Here is a 27,909-nt window from a genome sequence, read left to right as displayed (position 1 = left end):
CTGTTGTCCAATATGGGGGAAGAAAAGTGTTTGAACATTAGGCCTTCTAACAAGTATGAGAGAGAAAGAGAGGAAAGTTCCCTTGGGAGTGGCTAAACACCATCCCCTCACAACACTCGGGGCAGTGAAGCATCAGCTTTTACCAAAGATGGAATTACACAGGCATACAGATTATGCTCCCTCTCCTCATGCGGTCCTGAGCCATGTTGGCCCTTTGCCTGCCTGGCAATTAAGGTCCAAGATCAGAACTCCCGGTGCATGTCTGATCAAGTTGGATGCTGTGCACAAGCAGTGCCACATGATTAAAGGCGGAGAAATAGAAAGCTGCTGATGCTGCTGTGAGTTGTCTTCTCTCAGGATGTCCTCAGAGATCTAATAGGGGAAAGTAGATCTGTTCAACTGCAGGAGGTGCCTCTGTGTTTCTATGTCTGTACAACTATAAATAAAAGCTGCAGCAATGTTACATGTCTTCCTCCCCACCCCCACCTCAGTCACTTGGCACTAGCTTTTGGAAGAAGAGAACTGACACAGCCCTTTTCAGTCCTAGCAATGCAATCACTGGGTGGTTTGGAAGCTAAGTTGGGCTGCTTCAGCAGCCAGTGACTCAGAAGTCTGGGAGAGGCTAAAGTGCAAAACTTTCCTGCAGCTGTAAGACTGAAACTCAAGAGGCTCTTCAACCGGGCAACAGCCGGCAATGAAAGCTCTTGGACTGAGATGGATCTTTTGAGAGTCTCTTTGCTTCTGGTGTGCTGTGCAGTTGTCGCTGCGTCCACAGGTATCTTTAACTTTTCTCCGTTGCTTGGAAGAATGCAAGCTAAGTTTAAAGTGAGAGTCAGGTCGGTTGTTTTGGAAACTCAGTTTCATAGACCTAGGGGACTTTGTTCCCTTTTTGTTTTTCATGATAGTACAGTTTAAGCCAGAATGGGGGACTTTGATATGTATATACCAGGCAGGTAAAAAAAAAGAAAAACATTATAAAGATGTGCTGCTCTTCTCTCACTTGCATGACCAGATCACATCTCAGCTCTGCCGCCCATGCAGAATATCTCGAAAATCCTGTTGGGCAAGCTGTGGGCACTAATGTGAAGCTTAATGTGAAGTTGGGGGACTTACCATTGGTATCCTATTCGGGGGCTCACAAAAAAAAACACACGAGAGTTGTTCCTGGTAAGAACTTGAGTGTGGGGGCAAGCAGGGCCTCAGGGGAGAGACCCTATACATGGCATCCTATGTTACTTCCTGCTTCTACTTTGACCCATTTCAGTGGTAAGCATATCAAGGCTGAGGTCTCCCTAGAAGCTAAAATGACTAAACTGTGACTATCACACTTTGGTCACATTATAAGAAGACGAGAATCACTGGGACTGACATTAATGCTAGGGAAAGCTAAAGATGGCAGAAAAAGAGAGATCCACCATGGGATGGACTGGCTCAATCAAGGAAGGCTTTCAGTTTTAAGATCTGAGCAGAGTGTTAACATTTGGGATAATAAGATTTGAGTCCAAGGGCACCTTTAAGACTAGCAAAGTTTTATTCAAGGTACTAGGGGCCAAGCCCATTGCACTCAGGAATACAATGGGTGCTAGGTTGTGGGGGTGAAAGAACTCTGCGTACGGTCTCCCCCTCCTCCCAGGACCTGGAAAGGCTGCAGGCAGCTGTTAGGGAGCTCACTGGCAGGGGCAGCTTTCACGTGGCAGGGATCTGCAGCCTCCAAGCCTCAGAGGGAAGTGGAAGGAGGGGGGTGGTCAGGGGTGGGAGAGAGAAGGCAATTGGCTGGCCGCTGGAAAGACAGGCAGGCCGCTTGGAGGAGGAGGCACTCGGGGACAGGACAGCCACCCTGATTGGGTGTTAAGCTCTGAGTGGCACTTAAGCTATGAGACCAGCTCCTCCTCATAAGCGTTACCAGAAATATATTATGTGGAACATATAAGTTTTCACGTGCACACACACTTCTTCAAATTCACTGAAACTAAAATTGCCAGTTCATATGCATGTTGGCAGGGCTTAGACATGCAAAGAGTTGCAAAGCACCAGGCAGCTTCAAATCGCTAAATGGTTTGATTTAGAAGAGAAAAAACTTTGAATGGAATAAGAGAGAGAGAGAGAGAGATTCCTGTCTTAACTGCCTTGTTCTTTTGACAACAAGCAGGCAGGAAGTGTGTTCAAAGGAACAGAAAGTCTCCAATGGAGCCAGTGAGGAAAATACCGGGAGAGGAAATATCAATGAGGAAAATACTGGAAAATATCAGGACATTCCTGATCCAAATACACTAACTAACCAACAGCGACTAAAGGGCCCCTGCTCCCCCCGTCCCTCTCAGAACTCCACCAGAGTGCTCTGGACCTGTTTGCACTGTTGCATAGTTTATACTGTTATATTGTTATACCGTTAGATTGTTACCACTATTAGTTATTAATATTGTATGGTTATTCATATGTTATAGACTGTTTCATGTATTGTTCTATGTTCTGTGTAAACTGTCCTGAGCCTCCGGGGAGGGCGGTATATAAATTGAATGAATGAATGAATGAATGAATGAATGAATGAATGAATGAAATAACTATATATCTCCTCCAATGCCCCTTGTAGAATATTCTTCATACCCCTTTTGATTGTTGTGCACTACACATCTTAACATATAGGTCAAAGGCACATACAGCGTAATACATTTTGATACACACAAGCACACACATTTGGGGGATCACCATACATCAGAAGTGACAGGATGATTTTTAACACACCCATGTCCCCTCTTAACCTGATGGCAGCTACATAGCAAGCAGATATTTAATATCGTGTTTTTTTAATTTCTTTTTTGCAAACTCTATGTCCTGCCTTTCTGCCCTCAGAAGAGACACCAAGGTGGTTCTGTGTTCTCCATTGCACTACCTCCCTGCTAGGAAGAGCTACACCTTGTGTGTAGAACAGGGAGAGCTAAAACATTTCAGAGAAGTTTTAAAAAATGGTTTGTGAGATGGTGGAGCCCTGCTCATGTCTAGCCTGTGTTTTAGGAGCTACCTAAGTATTGTCTCTCTTGAATGGTACATTGCAGGAGTTCAGACTCTGTTAGGAGACCTCAGTGACTGTGGCGTTTCCTGAAGTAAAAGTTGAGTGACTTCATGCCTTTCTTCGTTTTGGCAGGCTCCTTTTGGCACATTACAGACCTCCACCTGGACCCTCAGTACAAAGCAGTGCCGGACCCCCTGGGGGTGTGCCCATCTGCTGGCTCCCAGCCAGTGACTGGTGCGGGAGCTTGGGGTGATTACCTGTGTGATGCTCCCTTCATCCTTGTCAACTCTTCCATCTATGCCATGAAGAGTATCCTCCCCGACCCAGATTTCATTCTCTGGACTGGGTAAAGACTGTGCAGATTGTGCACATTGTTTGAATGTTCAGTTCAGTCCATCTTTATCTATCTAAACCTGAAATAATGACAAAAGTGTGCCTAGGGCAGGAGGGGGTGGGAATCAATATGTATAAGGTAAGCACATTATAAATCAGTGAATGAATGACAGTTGTTGTTGTTAGGTGCCGTGTCCCATCGCGACCCCATGGACAATGATCCTCCAGGCATTCCTGTCCTCTACCATTCCCCGGAGTCCATTTAAGTTCGCACCGACTGCTTCAGTGACTCCATCCAGCCACATCATTCTCTGCCGTCCCCTTCTTCTTTTGCCCTCGATCGCTCCCAGCATTAGGCTCTTCTCCAGGGAGTCCTTCCTTCTCATGAGGTGGCCAAAGTATTTGAGTTTCATCTTCAGGGTCTGGCCTTCTAAAGAGCAGAATGACAGTAGACCCGCTTAAAGAAATGGTAGCCTATTAATTGCATGAGTTTAATCACTGGATCCAAGAGAGGGCCTACTTTTGTTTTTACTGTTATGACGTGATAGAAGGGGAAAGCGCCATGGAGTCACAACTGACAAATGGCGGCCTTGTTGGATTTTCGAGGCAAGAGACATTTAAAGCCACAGCCTGACTCTATATAGCAATCCGTGACTTCCTTGAAGGTCTCACATCCAAGTACTGACCAGAGCTGATCCAGCTTAGCTTCTAAGATCCAATGAGATCTGGTTAGCCTGGGCCATCCAGATCAGGCCACATGTATCCTCTCTAGCAGACATCAACTTAAGATGAGGCATTCCCTCTTGTCTATGCAAGAAAAGGGGGTATGCCTCTTCTAAGTTATCATCTGGAGTTTTTGCAAGTTCCTGTATTAAATAAGTATGTGTTTAAAAGCCTGCTGTCTCATTAATTAGTAGAAGCTTTTTAGTTGAACGATTTTCTTTTTTGATGTGGTTATTTGATCAAATATTGCTGCCCCCATTGAAACTTAAGGGAGGGAATGCAAACGGAATCTAGAAGATGATTCTTACATTATTCTAATACTAGATCTAAAGCCCATTTCACTCAAGAATGAAATGGGCGCTAGATTGCGTGGGAGCGGGGCCACCCCCCACCCGAGGCTCTCTCGAGCCTTCTCCCGGCCGGCGGAGCGGCCAGGAGAAGGCAGCCAGGTCCACCCGGCCCCCGAGGCTCTCTCGAGCCTTCTCCCGGCCGGCGGAGCAGCCAGGAGAAGGCAGCCAGGCCTACCCGCCCCCGAGGCTCTCTCGAGCCTTCTCCCGGCCGGCGGAGCAGCCTCGCCACGTCTACGACGCGGCAAGGCCGTTCCGCCGGCCGGGAGAAGGCTTCCAGGCCCACCCGGCCCCCAAGGCTCTCTCGAGCCTTCTCCTTCTTCGCAGCTCCTGATTGGCCCCTCCGAGTTTTTATCCCGGACAGGGCCCGCCCTAACTCCTCCCACAGTGCCCTTACTCCTTTATTCAGTCCGTGGCGCGGAGCGCCACGGGGCTGTTTAAAGATTTTGCTAAATTTCTGTGGGCTACTCTGTTAGGAAAATTGGCCTCTGCTCAGCATCTGTGTTCTTGTGGCGTATAGGTAATGCTGGATAGTAATTCTGCTCTTTTTTTCCTCAGGGATGATACCCCACATGTTCCTAATGAAAAACTGAGTGAAGAAGCGGTGCTGGACATAATTAAACAACTAACTGACCTGATCAAACGGGTTTTTCCAGGTAGGAGGTATCGAAATGATTGGAGGCTGTCAACGCGATTCCACAAAAATGACCCAGCAAAAAAAGGACTCACCCAAAAAATCACACTTTCAATTTATTTATTTTATTCATTCAACTTATATACTGCCCCTCACTGTGAAGTTTTGGGGTGGTGTACACAGAACAGGAACAAGAAAATACATTGAACATTCATAATAATTTCAAACAAAGAAATAAGATAACTGCGGGTATCCAATATATTGCAAATCAACTGTAACGGTGTAACATATGAAAGGGATCTATTAGGAGTTGATGTTACATTTCCTGGTGGTGAGGTCAGTGATAGGATCCTTGTTGCTGGTCTTATCCAAAAGCCTGGCGGAAGAGCTCTGTTTTGCAGGCCCTACGGAACTGTTTAAGTTTCAATAGGGCCTTGATCTTATTGGGGAGCTCATTCTACCAGGTTGGGGCCACAGATGAAAAAGCTCTAGATGAGGCCAGGAGTGTTTCTTTGGGGCCTGGGATTACTACGTTGTTTACATGCATGGGGCAACTCATTCTTCAGGGGGTATAGGCAAACAGACACTCCTTAAGGTATAAAGGTCCCAGCCCACGTAAGGCCTTGAAGGTGAGAACCAACACCTAAAACCTGATCTGGTACTCAATTGGTAACCAATGCAGTCGTTGGAGGGTGGGGGTGAGGTGGGCTGTACATGGTGTTTGGGTGAGGACACAAGCAGCTGCGTTTTGGACCAATTGTAGTTTCCAGAACAGGAATAAACGAAGGCCTGCATAGAGTAAATTGCAGTAATCCAGTCTAGAGGTTACCGTTGCATGGATTACTGTGGCAAGATGTTCTGGGGTCAGATAGATCGCTAGTAGCTTCACTTGGCGGAAATGGAAGAAAGCCAACTGAGTTACTCTCATGATCTGAGCTTCCATTGTCAAGGAAGAATCAAGGATCACGCCCAGATTCCTGGCTGATTTCATTGCAAGTTGAGCTCCATTCAGGTTGGGGAGCCGCACTTCCTGGTCTGATTCTTTCCCACCTGGTCTGACTCTTTCCCAAACCTCAATTATTTGGCTGACTGTCTATTAGGAGATAGAGTTGGGTGCTGTTGGCATATTGGTGATAACCCAAGCTTCAAACCAGCTGGGAGAGAGGTCACATGAAGATGCTGAATACTATTAGGGAGAGTATCACTCCCTGTGGGACTCCAGGTGTGAGTTCACAGTGGTGTGACTGGTTCTCCCCAATCGCTATTCTTTGTCCTCTGCCTTGGAGAAAAGAGAGCTTGTGCATATGGTGACATGTCCACTATGATTTCAAAAGAGGTGATTTCAGATCTTCTCACTCCCTTCCCCCCTTTGGTTTCTGCTCCTTTCCAGACACTCAGGTCTATCCGGCAATGGGAAACCATGACTTCCACCCCAAAAACCAGCTGCCAGCTGAGAACAACACAATATACAACAGAGTGGCGGAACTATGGCACCCATGGCTGAGCAACTCCTCCGTGCTTACATTCAAAGAAGGTGTGTGGCGGGGGGTGGAATCATGCAGCCTTGAGCTTCAGACGTTCTGAAGAAATCTCAGAAGTCCTGAAATGTTATCCACACGGAACCCGATGATCCCATCATGCTGAGGTTGAGAAAATAAATCGCATTTAGTGAGTGCTTGGAAAAACTGGGAGAGATCTGGAATCTGTCCAAAGTCAGCCTTATATTAAGAAGCAGAGATGCTAAACTGTCCGTAGCTGTAGAAAAGTGTTGGATATCTTGTGTAAAAGTAATAGCAGAGTTAATATATAAACAATGAGACCAGACAAGGCATACTACGAAAAGTATATTTTACTAGGCTACCAAGGTAGGGGAGTTTGGAAATAAAACAAGAAAATGCATAGCTTCTATAGTTCATAAGAGAGTTCTACACTTTAGTTGTAACATGGCTGGATTACAATATGGATCTCCCTCCTGCCTAAAGCAGTTCTCTTCTTCTGAAACAAAGGGATGGAAGTAGAAAACCTTCTCTTCTGTTATTAGTTGCAGACGTGGGAAGCAAGCAGGTATGCAAGGGCTTGTAAACACTTTGCCTACCAATAAACAAACCGCATGACCCGCTATTGCCTGTTCCCACTAGCAACTAGTGTCAATAAACATTAGTCCCTTTTCTGACAGACAGTGGCTGACTCTTGCTAAACAGACATAGTCTAACAACAAGAGCAAGAATCCCATAGTACATTAAAGAGTAACACAATTTGTGGCAGGGTGGGGAGCTTTTGTGAGTCACTACTCTGAAGATGTGAGCAGTGACTCACAAAAGCTCAAACCCTGCCACAAACTTTGTTACTCTTTAAGGTATTGCTGGACTCTTGGCTCTTTTTCTGCTGCACACAGAGATTATACTTTTCCAAGGCCTTTATTTTCTTGCTTTTCTGTCCTCGTAGCTCCTCAAGTCCAAGAACAGATCAGAATGTAAAACGCATGAGAAATCAAAACTGTAAAAGGAAATTTAAGAAAAAACAAACAAATTTAAAAAGTAACAGAACATTTTTAAGACTCAACCTGCATTTGGCAACCCTACCTTCCCATCCCCCACCAATGGCCAGGTGGGATCTGGCAACTCAACTTGGTTTTGACCTGTTCTTCTCCAAAACATGCACCTTGACTCAAAGTCATGTGGCGTACGGTTAATCCAGTTTTTACAATCATCATAAAACATAAGAAAAGCAAAAATACACCCAGACAACTCACAGCCTACCTGATTGACCCTCGGGGGTGCCACTCACCCTGGAGGACCAATAAGGTAGGTTATGCATGATCCCCGACCACTTCCTCCTTGGCCCTCCAGGACATCACTTGCCCCAGAGGAACTATCAGGTAAGGGATGCTCCCCGCTCCTCCTCCTTCCAGTCAGAAGGACAGCTGACTGCTCTGCTGGCGTAGGGATGAACAGAGAGCCTGGAACATGGCCCAGGCCCAGCCTTGGTGCCATCTGTCTTGGGGGGAGGAATGCCCTGCAAACTCCACACACTGCCCCGACCAGGCCAGTGACCCTTGGAGTGGCCTGTGCATGCCACTACCCCTCCAGTCAGGGTGGCACACGGCATTTGCAGGACCTCCAGTGGCCTGCGCCTGATGTCACTGCCCTGGTCGGGGTAGCATGCGCTGTTTGTGGGGCCTCCTAGGGCTGCACCAGTGCACACTGCCCCAGGGGTTTTTTTTTTGTGTGTGTGTCGGGGGGGAGAAGAGTCTCTCTTTGTTTCTCCTTCACTCCTTTCCCTTTTTTCTCTCTCTCTTCCTTCCCTTTTTTTTCTGTCTTCCAGTTGTCTTGTGTCTTTGTCTGTCTGTCTTCCTTCCTTCACCCCATTTCCTTCCTTCCTTTCTTCTTTGCCTCCCTCCCGCCTTCCTTTCCCCACCTAGAGGTCCTAGCACCCATGGTATTCCTGGATACAATGGGCTTTATCGCTAGTACGGGAATATGAACAACCACTTTTGACAGTATTTTTCCGCCTACCCTTCCTGCTTTCCTAATACCAAGGGTTTCACAGGGCCCTTTGCAGTTAGTGAGACAAAGCTTTTATTTCATTAGTATAAGGTGACCAGATTGTCCCACTTTTGGAGGGACATCTGGGGGCACCTGGCAAATTGTACTTATGTTGAAATTAAAAAATATATATTACAAAACTATTTTTGCGTTCTATGCATTCTATGAAACTTTTTGTTGCTTCATATAAGACCAAATTTTTCATCAAGAACCCCCCCCCCCCCCGGACAATGGTGTCCCGCTTTACCAATGTTAAATTCTGGTCACCTTACATTGTGTATAGGTCACGATACACACCAGCTCCATAAAACATGCCTTCTTTAGCTTCTGCTTGGCCATACAACATCCTATCCTACATCCAGTTTGGTGTAGTGGTTAGGAATGCGGACTTCTAATCTGGCGAACTGGGTTCGATTCTGCACTCCCCTACATGCAGCCAGCTGGGTGACCTTGGGCTCTCCATGGCACTGAGAAAGCTGTTATGACCGAGCAGTGATATCAGGGCTCTCTCAGCCTCACCTACCCCACAGGGTGTCTGTTGTGGGGAGAGGAAAGGGAAGGCGACTGTAAGCTGCTTTGAGACTCCTTCAGGTAGAGAAAAGTGACATATAAGAACCAACTCTTCTTCTTCTTCAGTAATATCAGGGCTCTCTCAGCCTCACCTCCCTCACAGAATGTCTGTGGTGGGGAGAGGAAAGGGAAGGTGATTGTAAGCCACTTTGAGCCTCCTTCAGGTAGAGAAAAGCGATATATAAGAACCAATGATCTTCTTCTTAATATCTTCATGTGCCCTCTTGCTCAGCTGGTGCGGAGGTTTGGCTGGGTTGCCACCAATACACAGATGATGCAAGATGGGGTATGTGGTGGACTCGGCCAAGATTTGGAAACAGGATCCAGTTTTCTGAAGAAAGCTGAAGCTTTTGCATGCAGGATGGGGGCATGGTTGTTTTTTAGTTGCCTATTTGACCTTTGATTAAATGTCTGGAAGCCAGTTTGCTGTTCCTTACAAACCTCAAACTGCCTTGGATGGGGCTGCTTCCGCAACTCTGCGTTTCACTCATAGCTGGAGTTGCCTAAATTGACTTCTGTTCTTTATCATCTCTGTACGGTCTTTTAGTAGACGCACAATCCAGATCATGCTCTTTTGCAGGTGCTTTCTACAATGAAAAGTTGTCCGGTCCTGGCTCAGCAAGGTGGATGGTTGTCCTCAACACAAACCTGTATTATGAGACTAACAATCAAACCATCAGCTCAGAGGATCCAGGAGGCCAGTTCCAGTGGCTGGACGAGACGCTTGCCAATGCATCGAAAGCAGGAGAAAAGGTTTCCTGCAGCAGTAATCTTAGGGAATAATTCCAAGTTGTTGGAAGGAAAATTAATCAAGGGTCCTCAACCGGGAACTGAGCTAATTTTCCCAGTCATCCACACAGCAGATATGTAGCAGCCCTCATAGACCAGATCTCATCAGACATGAGACACCACCGGGGGCGACTGGGGCTGCTGTGCAGAGGAAGGAATAGCAAACCTACATCTGCTCATGCCTAAAAAACCCTAAGGGAAAAGATCTTCATGGGGTTGCCATGAATTGGTTGCAACTTTATTAAAGTACACAGATATAATGTTAAAAACAAAGTGAAAACTATACAGATCTAACTGCACATGAACAGACCAAACGTGTTTTGACCTTCGTGGAAATTCCTTGGTGGTCAATATAATTATACAATGCACTCCTATCTAAAATGAATTCTGAAGTTTAGCTGGGTGGTCAAGACTTTTTTCTGACACACGTGTAATGTACTCTCTATACAGAATAAGACAATAGCTGAGAGTGGTGGTCCTAGACAGTATATATCTTAGAAGGTGGGCTCCAAAAGGAAACACTATAGAAGTATTTGTTTGCTACACCAAACAGAGTTCCCTTGACCACCCAGTTAAACTTCAGAATTAGTTTTAGATAGTTCATTGTATAATAATATTGACCACTGAGGAAGGCCCATGAGCAGGGGTAGTCAAACTGTGGTTCTCCAGATGTCCATGGACTACAATTCCCATGAGCCCCTGCCAGCGTTCGCATCTGGAGGGCTGCAGTTTGACTACCCCTGCCCATGAGGGTCAAAACGCATTTGGTCTGTTCATGTGCAGTTAGATCTGTATAGTTTTTACTTTGTTTTAAACATTATATTGGTGCACGTTAATAAAAATTTGTTATAATTTTTATATTGTTTTATAGCTCAACTTTTGAGTTCCTGATTTTGTTAAGGTTGGGTTTCCGTTCCCTTTTTGGTTTTGCAACCTGACGGCAAACACAAGGTGGGGGGAAAAAACGGAATTAAAGCAGACACCTTTATTAGATTGTGAAATGCAGTCAGTAAAATGACTGTGAAATTATGCACTGGTGTTTTCTGTTGCTTTTACCGTGCATTCCTGTTGGGTGTATTTTTCCTTTCTGCATGTCAACTTACTTCACTTCTCGGCTGGGCTAGGCTTTCTTGTTTCTTCTGCATAGATTTTCCTCCCTTCAACACAGATCATTTTCAGTTTGCTGTGTTGTTGTTGTTATGTGCGAAGTCGTGTCCGACCCATCGCGACCCCATGGACAATGATCCTCCAGGCCTTCCTGTCCTCTACCATTCCCCGGAGTCCATTTAAGTTTGCACCTACTGCTTCAGTGACTCCATCCATCCACCTCATTCTCTGTCGTCCCCTTCTTCTTTTGCCCTCGATCTCTCCCAGCATTAGGCTCTTCTCCAGGTATCGCTGCCTTGTTGTGGCAAGGGGGCTTGCGTAGTTCAGTGAAGCTATGAGCTATGCCGTGCAGGGCCACCCAAGACGGACAGGTCATAGCTGAGAGCTCTGACAAAAGGTGATCCACTGGAGAAGGCAATGGCAAACCACTCCAGTATCTTTGCCATGAAAACTCTATGGACAGTTCAGTTTGCTGTACCTCAATTTTTTAAAGAAGAGCTATTTCTTTGCTCCCACAGCAAAGGTAATTCACAAGCATACTGTTTTGATTGGATGTTCCATGTTTCCGGCCTTTTTCTACCTATGGAAGCCACACCTATACTACCCATGTGGTAGGTCTCTCCTTATTGGTCAGTTTTGCACAGGGCATGTTTTATTTTAATTGGTGGTAGAGAGTCATCTAACTGTAGTTAGTTTTGGGTAGTCATTTTAGCAGACAGTTAAATTTTCCTGGCCAACCCGCCCTTCATTGGTTTAGAAATTCAATTTCTTTCTTTCCTTTCTTTCCTCCTTTCCTTTCTTCCCTCCCTCCCTCCCTTTTTTATCAGTTGGACCTCAGTATGTTTCCATCCTTGTCTTCTCAACCCATCTCCTTTTTCACTGCAGGTCTATATTATTGGGCATGTCCCGCCTGGCTTCTTTGAAAAGAAGCGAGGAAAGCCCTGGTTCCGAAAGCAGTTTAATCAACGATACACGGAAATCATTCAGAAGCATCACACGACGATTGTGGCCCAGTTCTTCGGACATCATCACACAGATAGCTTTAGAATGTTTTACAGTGACAGAGGTATGTTCTTGGTGTTGTTGGCTCAGGGGTAGAGCATCTGCTCGGCAGGCATTGGGTCCCAGGTTCAGTCCCTGGCATCTTCAGGTTAAAAAGATCAGACGAGAGGTGATGTGAAAGACCCCTCCTTAAGACTCCGGAGAGCCAATACCATTCAGCATGCACAGATAATACTGATCTTAGTAGACCAGTGGCCTGACTCAATATGGCACAGCTCATGTATATATGTAACTTGCAGACAGGCTCATCTGTACACATTTGCTTACACGCGTTTAATTTGACATTTTCTTCCAGGTTCCCCAATAAGCGTCATGTTTTTAGCTCCAGCAGTCACACCATGGAAGACAACTTTGCCCGGGGTGCACAACGGAGCCAACAATCCTGGCATCCGAGTCTTCACATATGACCGAGAGACCCTGCTGCTGAAGGTAGGAGGAGGATTTTGATAGGTTTGTCTCCTGCAAATCAAGCTTTGGTATCTAAAGTGATCTGATGAGACCCATTTAGATGGGAATTGTTTGGCCAGGAAACTTTATAAGGACCTGACACACAAAAGGACAGGAAAAGGGCTAATTGGGTCAACCTTTCGGTGGGACTGACCGCAGTTTGTCTCTGTATAGGGCCAGCAAGGTGTCAGGGGCTGCGGAAACTGCAGCAATGATACAGTCTTGTCTTCGAATCATTATTCTGTCTAGAGACAGAGGATACTTAGTCCTGTGCAGTTTGTCCCTGGCTTGGTTTTGTTTTGCTTCTGCAAAAAGCACAGGGCATCAGGAAAACACTTTACCCTCACCTTGCTTTCCCAGCAGAAATAATTTCTCCAACAACCCTCAGTGCTGTTTTTATGCTCCCAACCAGAACAGAAGTGGTGGGGCAATTTAGAGGGAAATAGTTCCATAATCTGCCCCCATAACATCCCTGATTTAATTTGCAGCCCCTCCCCATCCCCAAATCTAAAACGTCAAGAGAACGAAGATGTTCCGTACATATTAGGGGAAGGAAGTGTATTTGTTGGGATGGGAGTCAGTCAAGTGGTAACCAAGTCACTATCAGCGTATAAAGTGTGTTTGGGAGGCGGAATTTGTTACACCATTTGAGTTGGGCTGAAAAAGAATTACACAGAACTGCCTAGCTAAAGTGGGATTAGAATCTGACAGTGCCATCCTAAGCAGATAGTTTCAGGTGGGTAGTCAATCTGGCCGGGCAAACACCCCAGCTGGCCGTGCCCACTTTTTAAAAACACTTTATGAGCGTCAGAAAAGATGTTGGTGGGCAAGATGTTGGGGACGCCTCTTCTAGCCCAACACTATGCACTGGACCACCCTGGCTGTTTCATTCTGTTTTAGGACATGGTGACTTATTATCTAAACCTCACCAGTGCTAACCTGGGGGCTCCCGAATGGGAGAAAGAGTACAGCCTGACGGAAGCTTTCCAAGTCCCTGATGCCTCAGTCCAGTCCATGCATCTGGTCCTAGAGAAACTCACCAAGGACAACCGTCACCTTCAGCAGTACTACCGGTATAACTCTGTTCAGTATGACCTCACGGACTGTGACCAGGCCTGTCAGACAGATCACATCTGCGCCATCCAGGAAGTAGATTTTGCAAAATACGCCCAGTGTGTGAAAGCCAGAAGTGGTGCAACAACAACGTCAGCCCCCCCGTTGGGCTTTCTCTTCTTTTGTTTGGCCGTGGGGCTCTGGAGTATCTTGAACAAACAGCAATGTCTATTATTTTTGTATGAGTTTCAATTATTGATGTAATCTTTATATTTCTTTAGATATAATACAATTTGAATGTTTTTGGAAACATCAGCTCTTGTGAGTGGGTCCCTCTTTTCGTTGTTCGGCACGAGTCTGCATTGAGGTTCCCTCGGCTTTGTTTCTGCTTTTGGCAAACAGCAGTGTACACAGGGCAGAGGGGGATTCCGCACCAATGGATTAAGAGTGGAATTTAACACACAGCCCATTAGAGCAGACAAGCCCCCTTTGCTGTTGCAGAAACTGGCTTGAAATGTCTTTACCATTTGGGGAAAATTAAAGCTTTTTTGGGAGGGAACCGTAAGATTTACAATTAGGGGGGGGGATGCAGGGTTTGATGGAGTTATAGGGGAGAAGAATTTACATAATAATAATAATAATTATTATTATTATTATTATTATTATTATTATATTATTATTATTATTATTATTATTTAGACTTTTAGCCCGTCACTCCCTATAAAGGCTCGTGGCGAGTTACAACAGTAAAAACCCAAATAAAAACCCCGTTAAAACAATATATAATTAGAACATATCCCAAATATTTGACAGTGGACTAAAATACCAATTCACCATAAACCTGGCGGAAGAGCTCCGTCTTACAGGCCCTGCGGAATGCCAAAAGCTCCCGCAGGGCCTGTAGACATGCACATTCTGCTGATTTTTATATAACAGACTTTGGGGAATGATTTCTCCTGTTTAATTCGATCTTCTAGACCTGTGTTAACACAGGTCAGATGTATACAATATAATTCTGTTTCGAGTTAATAATTTCTTTAAGCAACCAGGACAAGTGGGGAAGATATTGTAAATAAGCTGCACAATTTTGAATACAAATGTCTGTTCGTAACTCTTCCTTTTTTTAACATGTATGCTCCACCACCACCCCTCCACCATCGGTAATGGGAGTATTTATTTATTATTTATTTATCATACTTATATACCGCCCTCCCCGGAGGCTCATACATTTGAAAGGAAGGGGGGGGGGGGGAATGCAGAACATAAAGTGGAAGCAGAGGTGAAAAGTAAGCTTGTCATTCCAGGTCCACCATTCCATTCTGCCCCCTGTCATTCCAGGTTCAGAAACTCCATGGTACCCCCAGGGGGCAGAATGGAATGATGTTCCCTGTCATTCCAGATCCAGATCCCCCATGGTACTCCCAGAGGGCTTCATTCCATTCTGTGCCCTGTCATCTCAGGCCCAGAAACGCTCTCCTAATCTCAGAGACCATCACTGCACATTGGGATCGTTCATTCCCGCCCAGAATAGTCTATCTGAATCTACTGGAAAATCCATTCCACATTTTCTTTACAACTGCTTTCCTACTGTAATTTATTTCAATCTCATCCATGCAACTCAACTGGCACTTGTGCCTCCCATTATCTCCAGTGGATCTTCCAGATTCTCCCATGGTTTCCAGTGGGCATTCTTGCCTTTCATTTTAGTACATCCCCAGAAAAGGGATCCCAGCTTTGTTCACAGAAAGGCTAGATAAGTAATTACATCCAGCTACTGCATAACTCTCCCCCTCCCCCCAGGATTAGGCCCAAAATTTCCATGCAAATACACAAAACCTAAAATAAGCAAAAGTTCCAATAATCCCAAATAAGTCCGACAAGTAAACTTCTGGATGAAACAAAGATAAACATTTATTCTGTGCAAAATAAGGAGATCAAAACTGCACAGCAAAGACGGCTGAAACTGTGATCTCTGCTCTCCCAGGGCTGGAGAAGAATTTTTAATATTTTGCATTCCCATACTTTTACAATGTCCATCACAGATGGCTACACAAACAGATGCTAAAATACAGAGTGTTGGTCAGATACCAGATCCCATGTTTGGCCTCTGCTCTGACAGGTCAATCGAATTCTGGCTCTGGTATTAAGGGTGGGCATCATAATATCATTCCCAAAATATTTTGCATGGGAATGTTCCTTGGATAAGCACATCTCTTACCTTCAGTTGGTAACAATTACAATAGTAAGGAACAGTAATTAGACTCCCTAGAACCTAATGGGCTTTTGCGTATTACTGCTACCGGATACCATGGGGTACTCAGTGTACATGCTGTCTGCCTCCTGACCTTCTGGGTGAACTCTGTTTACCCTGGACCAGAATACATGCTGGTTATGATTCAGCATAAGAGCTCTACAAAACACTGACAAGTAGTATTCTTACTAACTATAGATCTAATAGGAAATAATCCCACAATTTTGACAAGGCTAGCTTTTCTGAAGTCTCTTCTCTCAGGTCTATCTCCCCCCCCCGCCTCCCCCCCCCCCCATGCGCGTGCTTCAATGTGGATTCTGGGGCTCGGTTGTATACAAATAGTTAAAGCAGAGTTGCATGATAGCTCCTAGTTGGCGTTTAATATGCAGCCTTATGTCATGGGTCTGCACTTTAGGACAGTGGTCCCCAACCCCCAGTCCGGGGACCAGGACCGGTCCATGGACCAGTCGGTACCGGGCTGCAGCTCCTCCTTGTCTTCCTCCCTGGCTGCTGCCTCAGGGGCTGCCCTGCCACTCTGCCACCGGCTCACCTTCGGTGGTCTCTGGCGGCCACCATGGCTGGGGCTCCCCCTCAGCGTGGCACTGCGCAGCTGCTGCTGGCAGCGTCCCCCAGTGGGCAGCAGGAAGTCAGGGGCACCGGCGGGAAACCAAGTGGAGCAGGGGCTAGGGCGGCGACATCCTCGGCAAAAGACTACCCCCCCCCCCCGGGCCTCAGTAAAATTGTCACGCGTTGACCGGTCCCCGATGATAAAAAGGTTGGGGACCACTGTTTTAGGACACATACAAGTGGAGACTGTGTAAAGCGAGCCTACATATATGAAGTAGATTGTCACAAAAGGAGGGGAGAAGGAAACACCATTTTGTGTCCTGTTGTTGCAGAGGAGCCTAAGGGTTTTTGAACACTGCAGTGAAGCTGGTCTTCTGCATGCATTAGTAGAGTGGCCAAACTGTGGCTCTCCAGACATGGTAATTATAGTTCAGACATGTGGAGGACCACATTTTGGCCAACTGTGGCATACACTATATTGGTGAAGCAGTATTCGTGGTTGTAACAAAATTCTAGGTTTATTTCACTACACTGCAACCAAGGAAAAGGGGGGAACAAACAAGCTAGCAACAGAAAGGACATTTAGAAAAGGTAGATTCAAATTGATAGCCATGTTGTTCTAAAGAAGCACAACAAAATTTGAGTCCTGTGGCACCTTTAAGGCCAACAAAGGCTTATTCAAGGTGTGAGCTTGCGTGTGCCTGAACTGTTAGACAATAGAAGAGGGATCATAACAGATATAAGGAGAAAGTAAATTATTAGCAAATTAGTAAACATCATCACAACATCCTAAATATGCAGTACGATAATTCTTTGCTAGAAAAGCCAATCACTCCTGTGGGTTCAACCGTTCACAAAAGCCTTGGGGCAATAAAAATGTTAAGGTAAGTGATTAATGGCAGACGACACTTTCTCAGTTGTGGGAAAAAAAGTAATTAAAAGAGACTTGTTGCTAGCCCCATCCATCTCCACCGAAGCATTCAGAAAAGGCGGAAGTGAGCGAATTTGCAAAACATTTAGTTAAACACATACACAGAAAACACTGACGCCGTAATTCTGAACCCACTCTGGAATAAATCCCATTCGGTTTAGTTGGGTTTACCTGTGAGCGAGCCTTTCCGAGCATACACCGTGCAAACGGCCAGAATGAGCCGCTCCTGCGACAACTGAGCCGCTTTCTCCGCCCGGGCCTTGCAACCTCCGCGCGCCCCAGGCGTCTAGAGACCCCGGGCGCCTTCCCCGACGGCGCGTTCCGCTCAAGTCCAAAGGGATCCCGTGCAGAGGGGCGCGCCGGGCGCTCTTGCGCACTTTGGCGCACGGAGGGCTGAGACGGAAGGCCTGCTCCCAGGGCCGTCCCCCTGCCACTGTCCCGCCCTCCCCAAAGGGAGCCGGGCCCGGCTGGAAGAGGGAGGCGCCTCGCACCGTCGGGAAAAGTTCGTGGTTGGCCGGGGCGCAGGGACGGTGGAGGAGGATCGCCGGGGATTGAGAGCCCCAGTCTGTCGCCCGCAGGAGGAAAGGGGGCGCCGGGAGCGGGATTATTAGCCCCGGATCATAGACGGACCCGAGACGGCCGCAGAAGCAAAACAAGTTTGGAGACAGACCCCCCTTCTGCTCGCCCAGCGGGGTCCCCCCGTCGTTTGCCCCCAGCGGCAGCAGGCAGTAGAGCCGCAGCAGGGTCGGGACTGGCGACGGGCTCAGTGGATCTCCAGCTTGCCTCCGACCGGGGGACCTGCCCGCGATCCTGAGAGAGGAGAGCCCGGATCCCTCGCCGCCTGACCCTTCTGCCGAGCCATGGCATGGTCGGGTTGCGGCCCCAAGTGCCTGCCGCCCTGGACTCCTCGCTACCGTTACCTGGACCTGCTGTTCGCCCTGATGGGCACGGCGGCGTTCCTGGTGGACCTGGCGGCGGATGCCTGGGTGGCCGCCAGCTACCTGCAGGCCGGCCACGACTCCTGGGGGGGTCTGGTGCTGGGCCTTTTGGGCCTCTCCTCCTTGGCCACGCAGCTCTTCAGCTGGGCGTGGTACCGAAGCGACCCGAAAGAGCTACGCCGGCACCGGCTCAGGGACCAGATCTTGCTTGCCCTGCACGTCCTGCAGCTGGGATACCTGTACAGGTAGGGGAAGGGCTCGCCTAGCGGGGAGTGGATGGCTTCTGGGCCGGTTCCCTCCCGGACTCGAGAGAAAGCGGTTCGAATTGGGACTTAGGTTTCTGTTTTCAACAGAGGGACTGTACCCCCAAATTAAATAAGGCTTCGGTTTCAAAAGGGGTCCAAATGGTCTGGCGGTCTGACACAGCCGTAAAAGAAATGCAAAATATAGCAAAAAGTCACAGGCGCTTTTTTTGCCTCTCTGCTAAGGTGTTTTTAGGCTCGAATTTAAGACAGTGGTTCTCAGCCTGGGGGTCGGGACCCCTTTGGGGGTCAAACGACCCTTTCATAGGGGTTGTGGCAGGGCGAGTGGCTTGGCAGGGGAGGGGCACCACCACGCCCGCCAATACAATCTATAACCCATTTATATACAATCATGAACCATGGATCTTCACGTCATTGGTCAGTTTCGGTTTAATTTCTGTGAAAGAACCCTTGCATAATTTTATGGTTGGGGGGTCACCACAACATGAGGAACTGTCTTAAAGGGTCGCGGCATTAGGAAGGTTGAGAACCACTGATTTAAGAGACGGGATCCCGTTGAGCCTTCCTTGGAAGGGCCTACCAGTGAAAAGGCAACACATTTTCAGAGGAGGTTGGTTGTTTTGGAGTAAAGCCCTCCATCTTGGCCCTTGGTTTCTTCCTCAGTTATCTGTCAGCAGTTGTCTTTTCAATGGTTTCAGAGGGTAGCTGTGCTGGTCTGCTACCCTCTGAACAAGATTCTCAGGCAACTGAGCTTTCCAGAGTTGGGAGTTCTGTTTGTCAGATTACCTTCCCAAAATCTTGCTGGTTTCTAGGTTCATTTGTGTATTTGCTTCTACACTCTTTATATTCTAGTGCAGGGGTAGTCAACCTGTGGTCCTCCAGATGTTCATGGACTACAATTCCCATGAGCCCCTGTCAGCATTTGCTGGCAGGGGCTCATGGGAATTGTAGTCCATGAACTTCTAGAGGACCACAGGTTGACTACCCCTGTTCTAGTGCCTCTACATTCATTGGGCCTTGAATCTGATTGTTTTCAGGGGCGCTTAATCAAAGATCAAATCTTTAAAAATCTTAAGAGTTTTTAATTAACCAGCGCAAGGTATCTACAAGCTCAGGAAAACAGAAGGGGAGGGGGGAAGAGAGGTCACACAGTCACAGAGCCTTTATTGGCATAGCAAAAAGAAAACAGAGCGAGAATTAAAATACAGTCGCCGTGCAAAACCAGTTGGCAGAACAGGAACAGGTAATCATGTGCAGTTACAGAACAAAATGTGAGTCCAGGGTCACCTTTAAGACCAACAAAGTTTTATTCAAGGTGTGTGCTTTCATGTGCAGGCACACTTCCTCCGAAAATGGAACAAGAATCACAAGTGTACAAATATAAACAGAGAGTATTAATTTACTCCCTCCTTATAGCTGTACTCTCATGATTTTTGTTCCATTGAGGAAGTGTGCTTGCACACGAAAGCTCACGCCTTGAATAAACCTTTGTTGGTCTTAAAGGTGCCGCTGGACTCACATTTTGCTCTGCTACTTCCGACCAACACGGCAACCCACCTGAATCTGCGTGCCGTTACAAGCAGTCATGCATTCATCCTTTTCAACAACTGAAATCCGAACTAAAATGGAAATGATCGCATGCATCTTAACAGGATCCTTCTTGTTCAGTACTATCCCAATACAGTGTGTCCCATCCAGATGGGTGATATTTCCTTGCATAAAGGAATCCTCCAAGCCAGGCAACAATTGTCAAAACAAGAACAGTCTAAGTGAGGTCCCCTTGATGCTTATCCTGGCATGCAGAGGCCAGAGTCTCTCTAGCTCAGTGGTCCCCAACCCCTGGTCCAGAGACCGGTACCGGTCCGTAGATCAGTCGGTACCGGGCCACGGCTCCTCCTTGTCCTCCTCCCTGGCTGCTGCCTCGGGGACTGCCCTGCCACTCTGCTGATGGCTCACCTTTGGTGTTCTCCAGTGGCCACCATGGCTGGGGCTCCCCCTCAGCATGGCACCGCGCAGCTGCTGCTGGCAGCACCCCCCCAGTGGGCGGCGGGAAGTCAGGGGCACTGGCAGGAAAGCAAGTGGAGCAGGGGCTCAGGCGGCGGCCGCGACGTCCCTCAGCAAAAGACAACCCCCCCCCCGGGCCTCAGTAAAATTGTCAAGCATTGACTGGTCCCCCGTGATAAAAAGGTTGGGGACCACTGCTCTAGCTGAGACCAGCCTTGCAATGGTAAAATGGATGCTTTTAGCTCAGCAGCTTCTGCAGGTTACTTGAGTCAGTTTGGCTGCTCTGATAGCACTTTGCATAATATTTCTTTTTCCTGGGCTCATTTTGGTTCATCGCCTCTTTCCGGGGTCCCACTAGTAGGGAAGTGCAGAGGTTGCTGAGACAGCCCCATTAAATCGCCATGTTCGGGGGGGAGTAGATCACTGATTATTAAATGTGTTCATTCTTGTTAGGCTGTTTTCATGCCATGAACATCAAGCATGGGATCTGTGTCGCTCCATTGTGGAAATGGGAAGGATGCTGAATTAAATAGATCTGTCACTCTCCATTCCCCCCCCTCCCCATATGTCAAATTCCGTATGGTTTTCAAGGCAAGAGACATTCAGAGGGGGTTTGTCATTGCCTGCCTCTGTGCCATGCCCCTGGTATTCCTTGGAGGTCTCCCATCCAAGCACTAGCCAGGGCAGCCCCTGCTTACCTTCCAAGATCCAGTCCGGTAGGGCCACTCATTATAGAGGTGCTTGCAATGGTGCATGTACAAAGTTCATCCAAGCTCTTGCTAGGGAGAGAATTCCAGTTTTATGAAATCTGGTCACATCCAGGCTCAATTACCTGCAGGCTGAGAAGGCTCAGCCCAGATCCCATCCAGCTGCCATAAAAGCATCCCCCATATTCCTCCCTTACTAAAAAAAGGTTTCTGGCCACACCCAGGCTTAATTACCAGGAGGAACAGGAGTTCAGCCTTGACCAAGGTGCTCCCCTCCCTTCTCCCCTCCTAGCTCTGCTACCCAATGTAATCTCACTGGAGTCCCACCCCCAAATTATCTTATCTGCCAAGCTGTATTTGGTGTTGAACGGATTCTCAGAGGTTGACTGTGTTGCTTCCCATGTTGCAGGTGTCTCCATGCCCTGAAGGAAGGTTTTCGGGTGTGCCGGAAGGAAGCCGCAACGGAGGCCGAGCGGGGCTATGCTGTTTTCCTCTCCCACGACATCAGCTTGCTGCGCCTTTTTGAGACCTTCCTGGAAAGTGCCCCGCAGGTCACCCTAGGGCTCTACATTATCCTACACACGAGCAAAGCGGAGACTTTTCAGAGTGAGTATCTGGCTCTCTCCAAGTACTACTCTGGCAGAATCAGGTTTTCCAGGGATTTGGGCTGCATCTGCTGTAGCGTTGGCTATTTCACTTGCGTTATGGCATAGCTACGTTTTTTAAAAGTCTGTACAGTGGATACCTGATTGGCTGTGCAGATTCCTCAAAACACTGCTGTGGCATCAGCTGCCACCATGCCACAAGGATTTTCATGGCGTGATTGAAGAGATGCAAGAAAACATTTCGCAGCCCTAGGTTCGTTTCAAAAGGCTTCTGGTTAAACAAAGAACTTTTGTCTGAAATGTTCAAACGTGATCAAGCTGTGCACCATCTTACTCCTTGACAATCTGCCGTTGGCTCTGCCAGCCGTTTTGTGGTCGTGCCCACCTCGTCTCAGTTTTAAATGCGCCTACGGGCTGAAAAAGGTCAGGGATCCCTGTTCTAGAGTCAAGTATGGCTCAGAGTAGAACAAAATATGAAGAAAATGAAATATTTTCCAGTTATTTTGGAACGTTAGGAAGAATGCTAGAAGAACCAGGATGGAAAAGGAATGGCTGAAAAAAAGATTTCCATGAGTGGAAAGAGCTTCTCGGAGAGGCTTCAAAGAAAGGGAAATAAGGGAGGTCAAGCCTTGCCACAAATCCAGGTGCAAATCTTGCACAGATTTATGCCAGTGCACTAAAACATTTGCACAGGCTGCTATTTTAAAACCGCATGTGCGACACTTCCTCATGAAACTCAAAATAATCAGTGTTTGGGCTATAGATAGTTGAAGAGGGATGTAGACAAACTGGAGCGTGTCCAGAGGAGGGCAACAAAGATGGTGAGGGGTTTGGAGGAGAGGTTGGGGGAGCTTGGTCTGTTTAGCCTGGAGAAGAGATGACTGAGAGGGGATCTGATAACCATCTTTAAGTATTTAAAAGGCTGCCATGTAGAGGATGGAGCAGAGTTGTTCTCTCTTGCCCTAGAGTAGCGGTCCCCAACCTTCTTGTAGTCGGGGACCACCTCCGAGGGTGGGAGACAGCCGGCGGCCTGGCCGCCGCAGCTGCATGTAAACGCAGCTCCGTACGTGTGCGTTTGCGTCGCTGGCATGCCGGTGGCTGCGCCTGCCTCTTTCCCCCCCTCTCGCTGCAGGGGGGGGGGAGGCAGGCACGGCCGCTGGCAGCCCGGTACCATGACCTGAGGACCCCTGCCCTAGAGGGATGGACCAGAATCAATGGGATGAAATTAATTCAAAAGAAATTCCATCTAAACATCGGAAGAAGTTCCTGACAGTAAGAGCGGTTCCTCAGTGGAACAGGCTTCCTCGGGAGGTGGTGGGTTCTCCCTCCTTGGAGATTTTTAAACAGAGGCTGGATAGCCATCTGATGGAGAGGCTGATTCTGTGAAGGCTTAAGGGGGTGGCAGGTGACAGTGGATGAGCGATAGGGTTGTGGGTAGCCTGCATAGTGCAGTGGGTTGGTCTAGATGACCCAAGAGGTCCCTTTCAGCTCTATGATTCTATGATTCTGTGTTTGTTCTCCATAATGTTAAATTGTACAGCTTCGGTCAAGGGAACAGGCTTCCTTATGCTGGTTCTTTCATCTCTGGCTCGGCATCCTTTGGCTCTTTAATTATAAAGGGCCACTGCCTTCCATGCTGAAGCAAGCCATTTGCAACTGGGGTTGGCCTTTTCCACACAGATAAGATTCGCTGTGAAATCTTTGTGCAGAAAAAAAACCAGGCTGGAAATTATCCCACCTATGCTGTGAAAGTAAATGCCGAGAACAATATTTGTTTAATAAATACATCTTGGCTGCGCATAGATGTATTGACCTCATCTAAACCTGCAGGGGGAATTGAGATGGTGCAGTCCTTGGGAGGTGGAGAGGGCTGTACTACTTCAAGTGGGCAGGGATCATTCCCGTTTTTTGTGTCCCCACTTCTTGTAAGAGCTTTCTGCAAATAAAAAAAATTCACCACCCAGAGAGGTTCTAGCCTAGCCTTTCATGTTCTGCCTAGATTACCACTTAGAAACCATTATTAACGTTGGGGGATTTGTAACACCTGCCCCACCCCCCCTATTGCAGCCTGAAAAAGTAAGTTCCATTACTGTTTGGCCAGCATATTATCACTTACAGCAGTAGACTGGTACCTGTCAGTCCAGACCGCCGAGCAATTCTGGCCTCTAAGGTCGCCCCTAGGTATTCATATCCAAGCCTACCGCTGCCATAAGGACTAGCAACTTGCTTTGACACAAATCCCACAATTATTTATTCATTTCTCCTTTATAATCCACCTTTCTCACCAAACGCCCACCTTTCTTTAGTACCATGATTCTCAGGAGAGTGAATTTTGCACTGTTATAATTACACAATTATGTCTTGGGAAGTTTTGTCACCCGTTGTCTTAGGGCTGCCTTCTCCCTTGGTCTCCTTACAGTGCTCGGCATCGGCACCTCTTTCGTCTGCATCGCCTGGGCGCTCTTGGATTACCACCAGTCCCTGCGCATCTTCCTCCGGGACAAGCACAAGCTGGGCATCCTTTCCTCAGCCGTGTACTTCCTGTGGAACTTCCTGCTAGTGTGCCCCCGCATCCTGTCCCTGGCCCTCTTCACTGTCCTGTTCCCCAGCTACATCTTCCTGCACTTCCTGGGCGTCTGGCTGGCCATGTTCCTCTGGGTGTCGCTGCAGGGCACAGACTTCATGGAGCACGCCGGTTTCGAATGGCTTTACCGGGCGGTCGTCGCTGTCGTCCTCTACTTCTGCTGGTTCAACGTGGCCGAGGGGAAGACGCGCTACCGTAGCGCCATTTACTACATGTTCCTACTGCTGGACAGCGTCCTCCTGGCCTGCTTTTGGGTCTGGTACAACCTTCCCTTGAACTGGGACTCCCCTGTGTTGTACGCTCTCCTTGCAGCCCTGCCTTGCTACAGCCTTGGAGTCCTTCTGCGATGCATCTACTACAGATGTTTCCACCCCACACTGCAAGCTGCATTCCCAGCCAGTTATGATGAAATAGATACCAGGGGGCTAGTGAGGGACGCCGGGGCTGCTTTCCAGCAAGAGCCATTCACGGGCGACGTCAACCGACGGACGTACAAACTCTCACGGTACTTCTTTGGTGGCTTCTCGCTGGACAGATGGGGTCAACTAAATGGGACCTCTGGGGATGGGACTCTGTGAGCCAGGCGGCGTATAAGTGCCCCTCGAGACATTAGCTCGAACCATATTGGTACACTGTTGTCTGCTCCACAGGAGCCAGGTGTTAAAAGCTACCTCCAAGAATCTGCAGCATCAACTAATCCTGAACAAGGAATGCCAGAGCGAGATCCCTGTGATCTCGGGAGAAGTTTGCAACCATGGGCCAACAACTCTGAAAACATTTGGTGTGGATTTCACACCGGCAAGTCGCCTGTCCTTTGTGTTTCTTCGTCGCTGTTCGACTGATATGGCCGTGCCCATGGCGCTCTTGACGTATGTATCCAGTACCATGGAAACAAAGGAGGAATCTTTAGAGAGGTGCCTTAGGAGCCGTTAATTGGGGCCCAGCATATATTCTCAGGAGGGCCCCTTTCCTTCGGAGGCAAGCTAATCTACTCCTGAGGCATCAAAAACAATCCTGAGTGACTTCTTGGGCCTTTGAGGAGGCCAAGATTGTGCAAGATAGTGTTAGCTGCCTCTCGATGCGATGGTGACCCAGTTTAAATATGGCATCTGTGCAATTAGCGTTGTGTGAAAATTGTGAACCGTACTGTACCCAGCAGAGGGTAAGCCTGTTCTGTCATGGTTATGGTGTTTTTGAAAGCTGAGAGAAGACTTGAGAAATGAGCAAGACGATGACAATAAGAATAAATAACTAAAAAATGCCCACTTTAAGACTAAGAGACGTTAACGTTGTACATGTAACGGCTTAATGGGCCAGTTTAAGTAAAACACTTGGATGTTGCAATGCCACTGACTTGTGGCAAAGTCATTTGCCCCTGAAAAACGTTCTTGGATTCTACGTGTATTGGGGTCCTGTTAAATTGTTGCCTAGGCTTCTTTAGCTTTCACTTCCCTTCTTCAGCATCCTTTATTAACCCGTTTAACTCCTTTATAACCTTAAGCCAGGCCATTGTCTGCCCCCCCCCTCCCTGCCTGTAACCTTTTCCACAAACACACTTACAATTAAATTTGTGAGCCCACAACTTCCCATGTTCTGAGAAGTAACCCTGTTTTCGGAGGTGGGCACAGGGTTGGCATGTGGTTTATTTCACTTTAGCAGTTTTTTTAAATTTAAAAAGCTGTTTACAAGACTAAATCTGTGGCAATCAAGGCTCAGACAAGGCTTGTTTTTTATTATAATAAAAGTTACTGGTGTTAAATGGAAGGTTGGGGTGGACAAGGGTTTAATTAAGTCTTTCCCTTAGGCTTTGCCACTATTCAGCTACCCCTTCCTACCTCTCCCCCCCTGCTGCTTTTCCACATGGGGAGGGGGAAACCAAACCATTATTCAGTTCCTGTTCAGGCACACCCCCCAATGGTTACTTGTCCTTTTTTAAAAGGTCAACTGATTGTTACACGTTGCACAACTCTCTGTTTTGCTGTCCATAGAGAATGTTAACTTATTGGACCGTTCTTGAAGAAGTGGAGACAAAAATAAAAGCATTTCTAGTTACAGTTGGGACTCTCTTTATCAGCACGGACACAGAAGAGGTCTGAAGGCACCATCGGGAGGGGGTGCCAGTATCTGACTGGAAATGTTTCCAGGTACCTCATAACGGTAACCGATAAAAGCTGCAGCAACTGAACAGAAGGCAGATTGTGATTGAATAACCAGAAAAAAAAAAACCTTCCTGGTTTACTTTACGTTTTCTCCCTACCAGGGACCTAAGAAGCAGATGTTTTTCTCTTCCATTTTAATCCTCACAACAACCCTGTGAGGTAGGTTAGGCTGAGTGTTTGGACTGGCCCAAGCTGGCCTTTGTACAGCTGCTTTGACTTAAATCCCTACGCACCAGGTCAACCTTGAGCCAGTCAGAAGTTAATCCTAGAGCTGTTGTGGGAATACAATAGTGAGAAGCCATGACTCCGGGGCAGAGCATCAGGTTGGCATACAGAAGGTTCTGTCCTTGGCATCTCTCACTCAAAGGACAGGCAGGAGGGAACGTGAGGAAGAAAAGTTGGTTCTTATATGCCGCTTTTCTCTACCCGAAGGACTCTCAAAGTGGCTTACAGTCGCCTTCCCATTCCTCTCCCCACAACAGACACCCTGTGAGGGAGGTGAGGCTGAGAGAGCCCTGATATTACTGAAGAAGAAGAGTTGGCTGTTATATGCCGCCTTTGTCTACCTGAAGGAGTCTCAAAGCAACTTCCCTTTCCTCTCCCCACAACAGACCCCCTGTGGGGTGGGTGAGGCTGAGAGAGCCCTGATATTCCTGCTCGGTCAGAACAGCTTTCTCAGTGCTGTGGGGAGCCCAAGGTCACCCAGCTGGCTGCATGTGGGGAAGTGAGGAAGTGAACCCGGCTTGCCAGATTAGAAGTCCGCGTTCCTAACCACTACACCAAACTGGCTTCCATCTGGGAAAGCCAGAGATTGAAGGCCCAGTGGTCTGATATGCTTTTAAACCTTCTGGGAACCTTTGGCATTCCAAGAGGGGCGGGGAACACAACAAAATGGCTGCTATGGAAGGCAGAGACAAAACACAATAAGCCCAAATGCAGGGGACAAGTGGACTAATTAAAAAATATTGGGAAAGAGTAATGAGGTGACAAAATCACTACTGTGGGGGCAGCTCCTGCCAAGACATTAATCTGTGCAACCAGTCAAATCTTAGGGACCAATCAGAAACCCTACCAGCCAGAGGCCCCACCTGGCTACACCCACTTCCCAAAACCACTTGGGGACCCCTGCCATAAAGTGTCCATCCAGCTTGTGTTTGTGAAAAGTTTATGCTGAGATTGTTTCTGGGCTGAATTTTCATAGAATCATAGAGTTGGAAGGGGCCACACAAGCCATCTAGTCCAACCCAGAGCATCCTAAAGCATCCAAGAAAAGTGTGTAT

The 27,909-nt window shown here is 47.5% G+C and overlaps 2 protein-coding genes and 1 long non-coding RNA gene across 3 annotated transcripts; 2 read left to right on the top strand and 1 right to left on the bottom strand.

The window, feature by feature from the left end:
• Positions 1 to 532: 532 nt before the first annotated feature.
• On the top strand, positions 533 to 13,935 carry SMPDL3B (sphingomyelin phosphodiesterase acid like 3B). The gene is made up of 8 exons (XM_077337106.1): positions 533 to 775; positions 3,143 to 3,356; positions 4,972 to 5,069; positions 6,438 to 6,581; positions 9,743 to 9,915; positions 11,944 to 12,124; positions 12,416 to 12,549; positions 13,468 to 13,935. The coding sequence occupies exons 1-8, from the start codon at positions 715 to 717 to the stop codon at positions 13,882 to 13,884; spliced, it is 1,422 nt and encodes a 473-aa protein (XP_077193221.1). The 5' UTR covers positions 533 to 714; the 3' UTR covers positions 13,885 to 13,935.
• LOC143837379 (uncharacterized) lies at positions 5,147 to 17,733 on the bottom strand. The gene is made up of 2 exons (XR_013230963.1): positions 17,541 to 17,733; positions 5,147 to 6,687 (listed from the first exon to the last, which is right to left on the bottom strand). It is a non-coding gene; the product is annotated as an uncharacterized LOC143837379 (long non-coding RNA).
• A 298-nt stretch (positions 17,734 to 18,031) lies between these two features.
• XKR8 (XK related 8) lies at positions 18,032 to 26,524 on the top strand. The gene is made up of 3 exons (XM_077337107.1): positions 18,032 to 18,552; positions 21,691 to 21,887; positions 24,306 to 26,524. The coding sequence occupies exons 1-3, from the start codon at positions 18,230 to 18,232 to the stop codon at positions 25,046 to 25,048; spliced, it is 1,263 nt and encodes a 420-aa protein (XP_077193222.1). The 5' UTR covers positions 18,032 to 18,229; the 3' UTR covers positions 25,049 to 26,524.
• Positions 26,525 to 27,909: the final 1,385 nt, after the last annotated feature.

The sequence above is a fragment of the Paroedura picta genome, chromosome 5 (genome assembly GCF_049243985.1).
Source record: "Paroedura picta isolate Pp20150507F chromosome 5, Ppicta_v3.0, whole genome shotgun sequence".
Taxonomy (NCBI): domain Eukaryota; kingdom Metazoa; phylum Chordata; class Lepidosauria; order Squamata; family Gekkonidae; genus Paroedura; species Paroedura picta.
The sequence above is the reverse complement of the archived record's forward strand: the minus strand, read 5'-3'. Positions and strand labels throughout refer to the sequence as shown.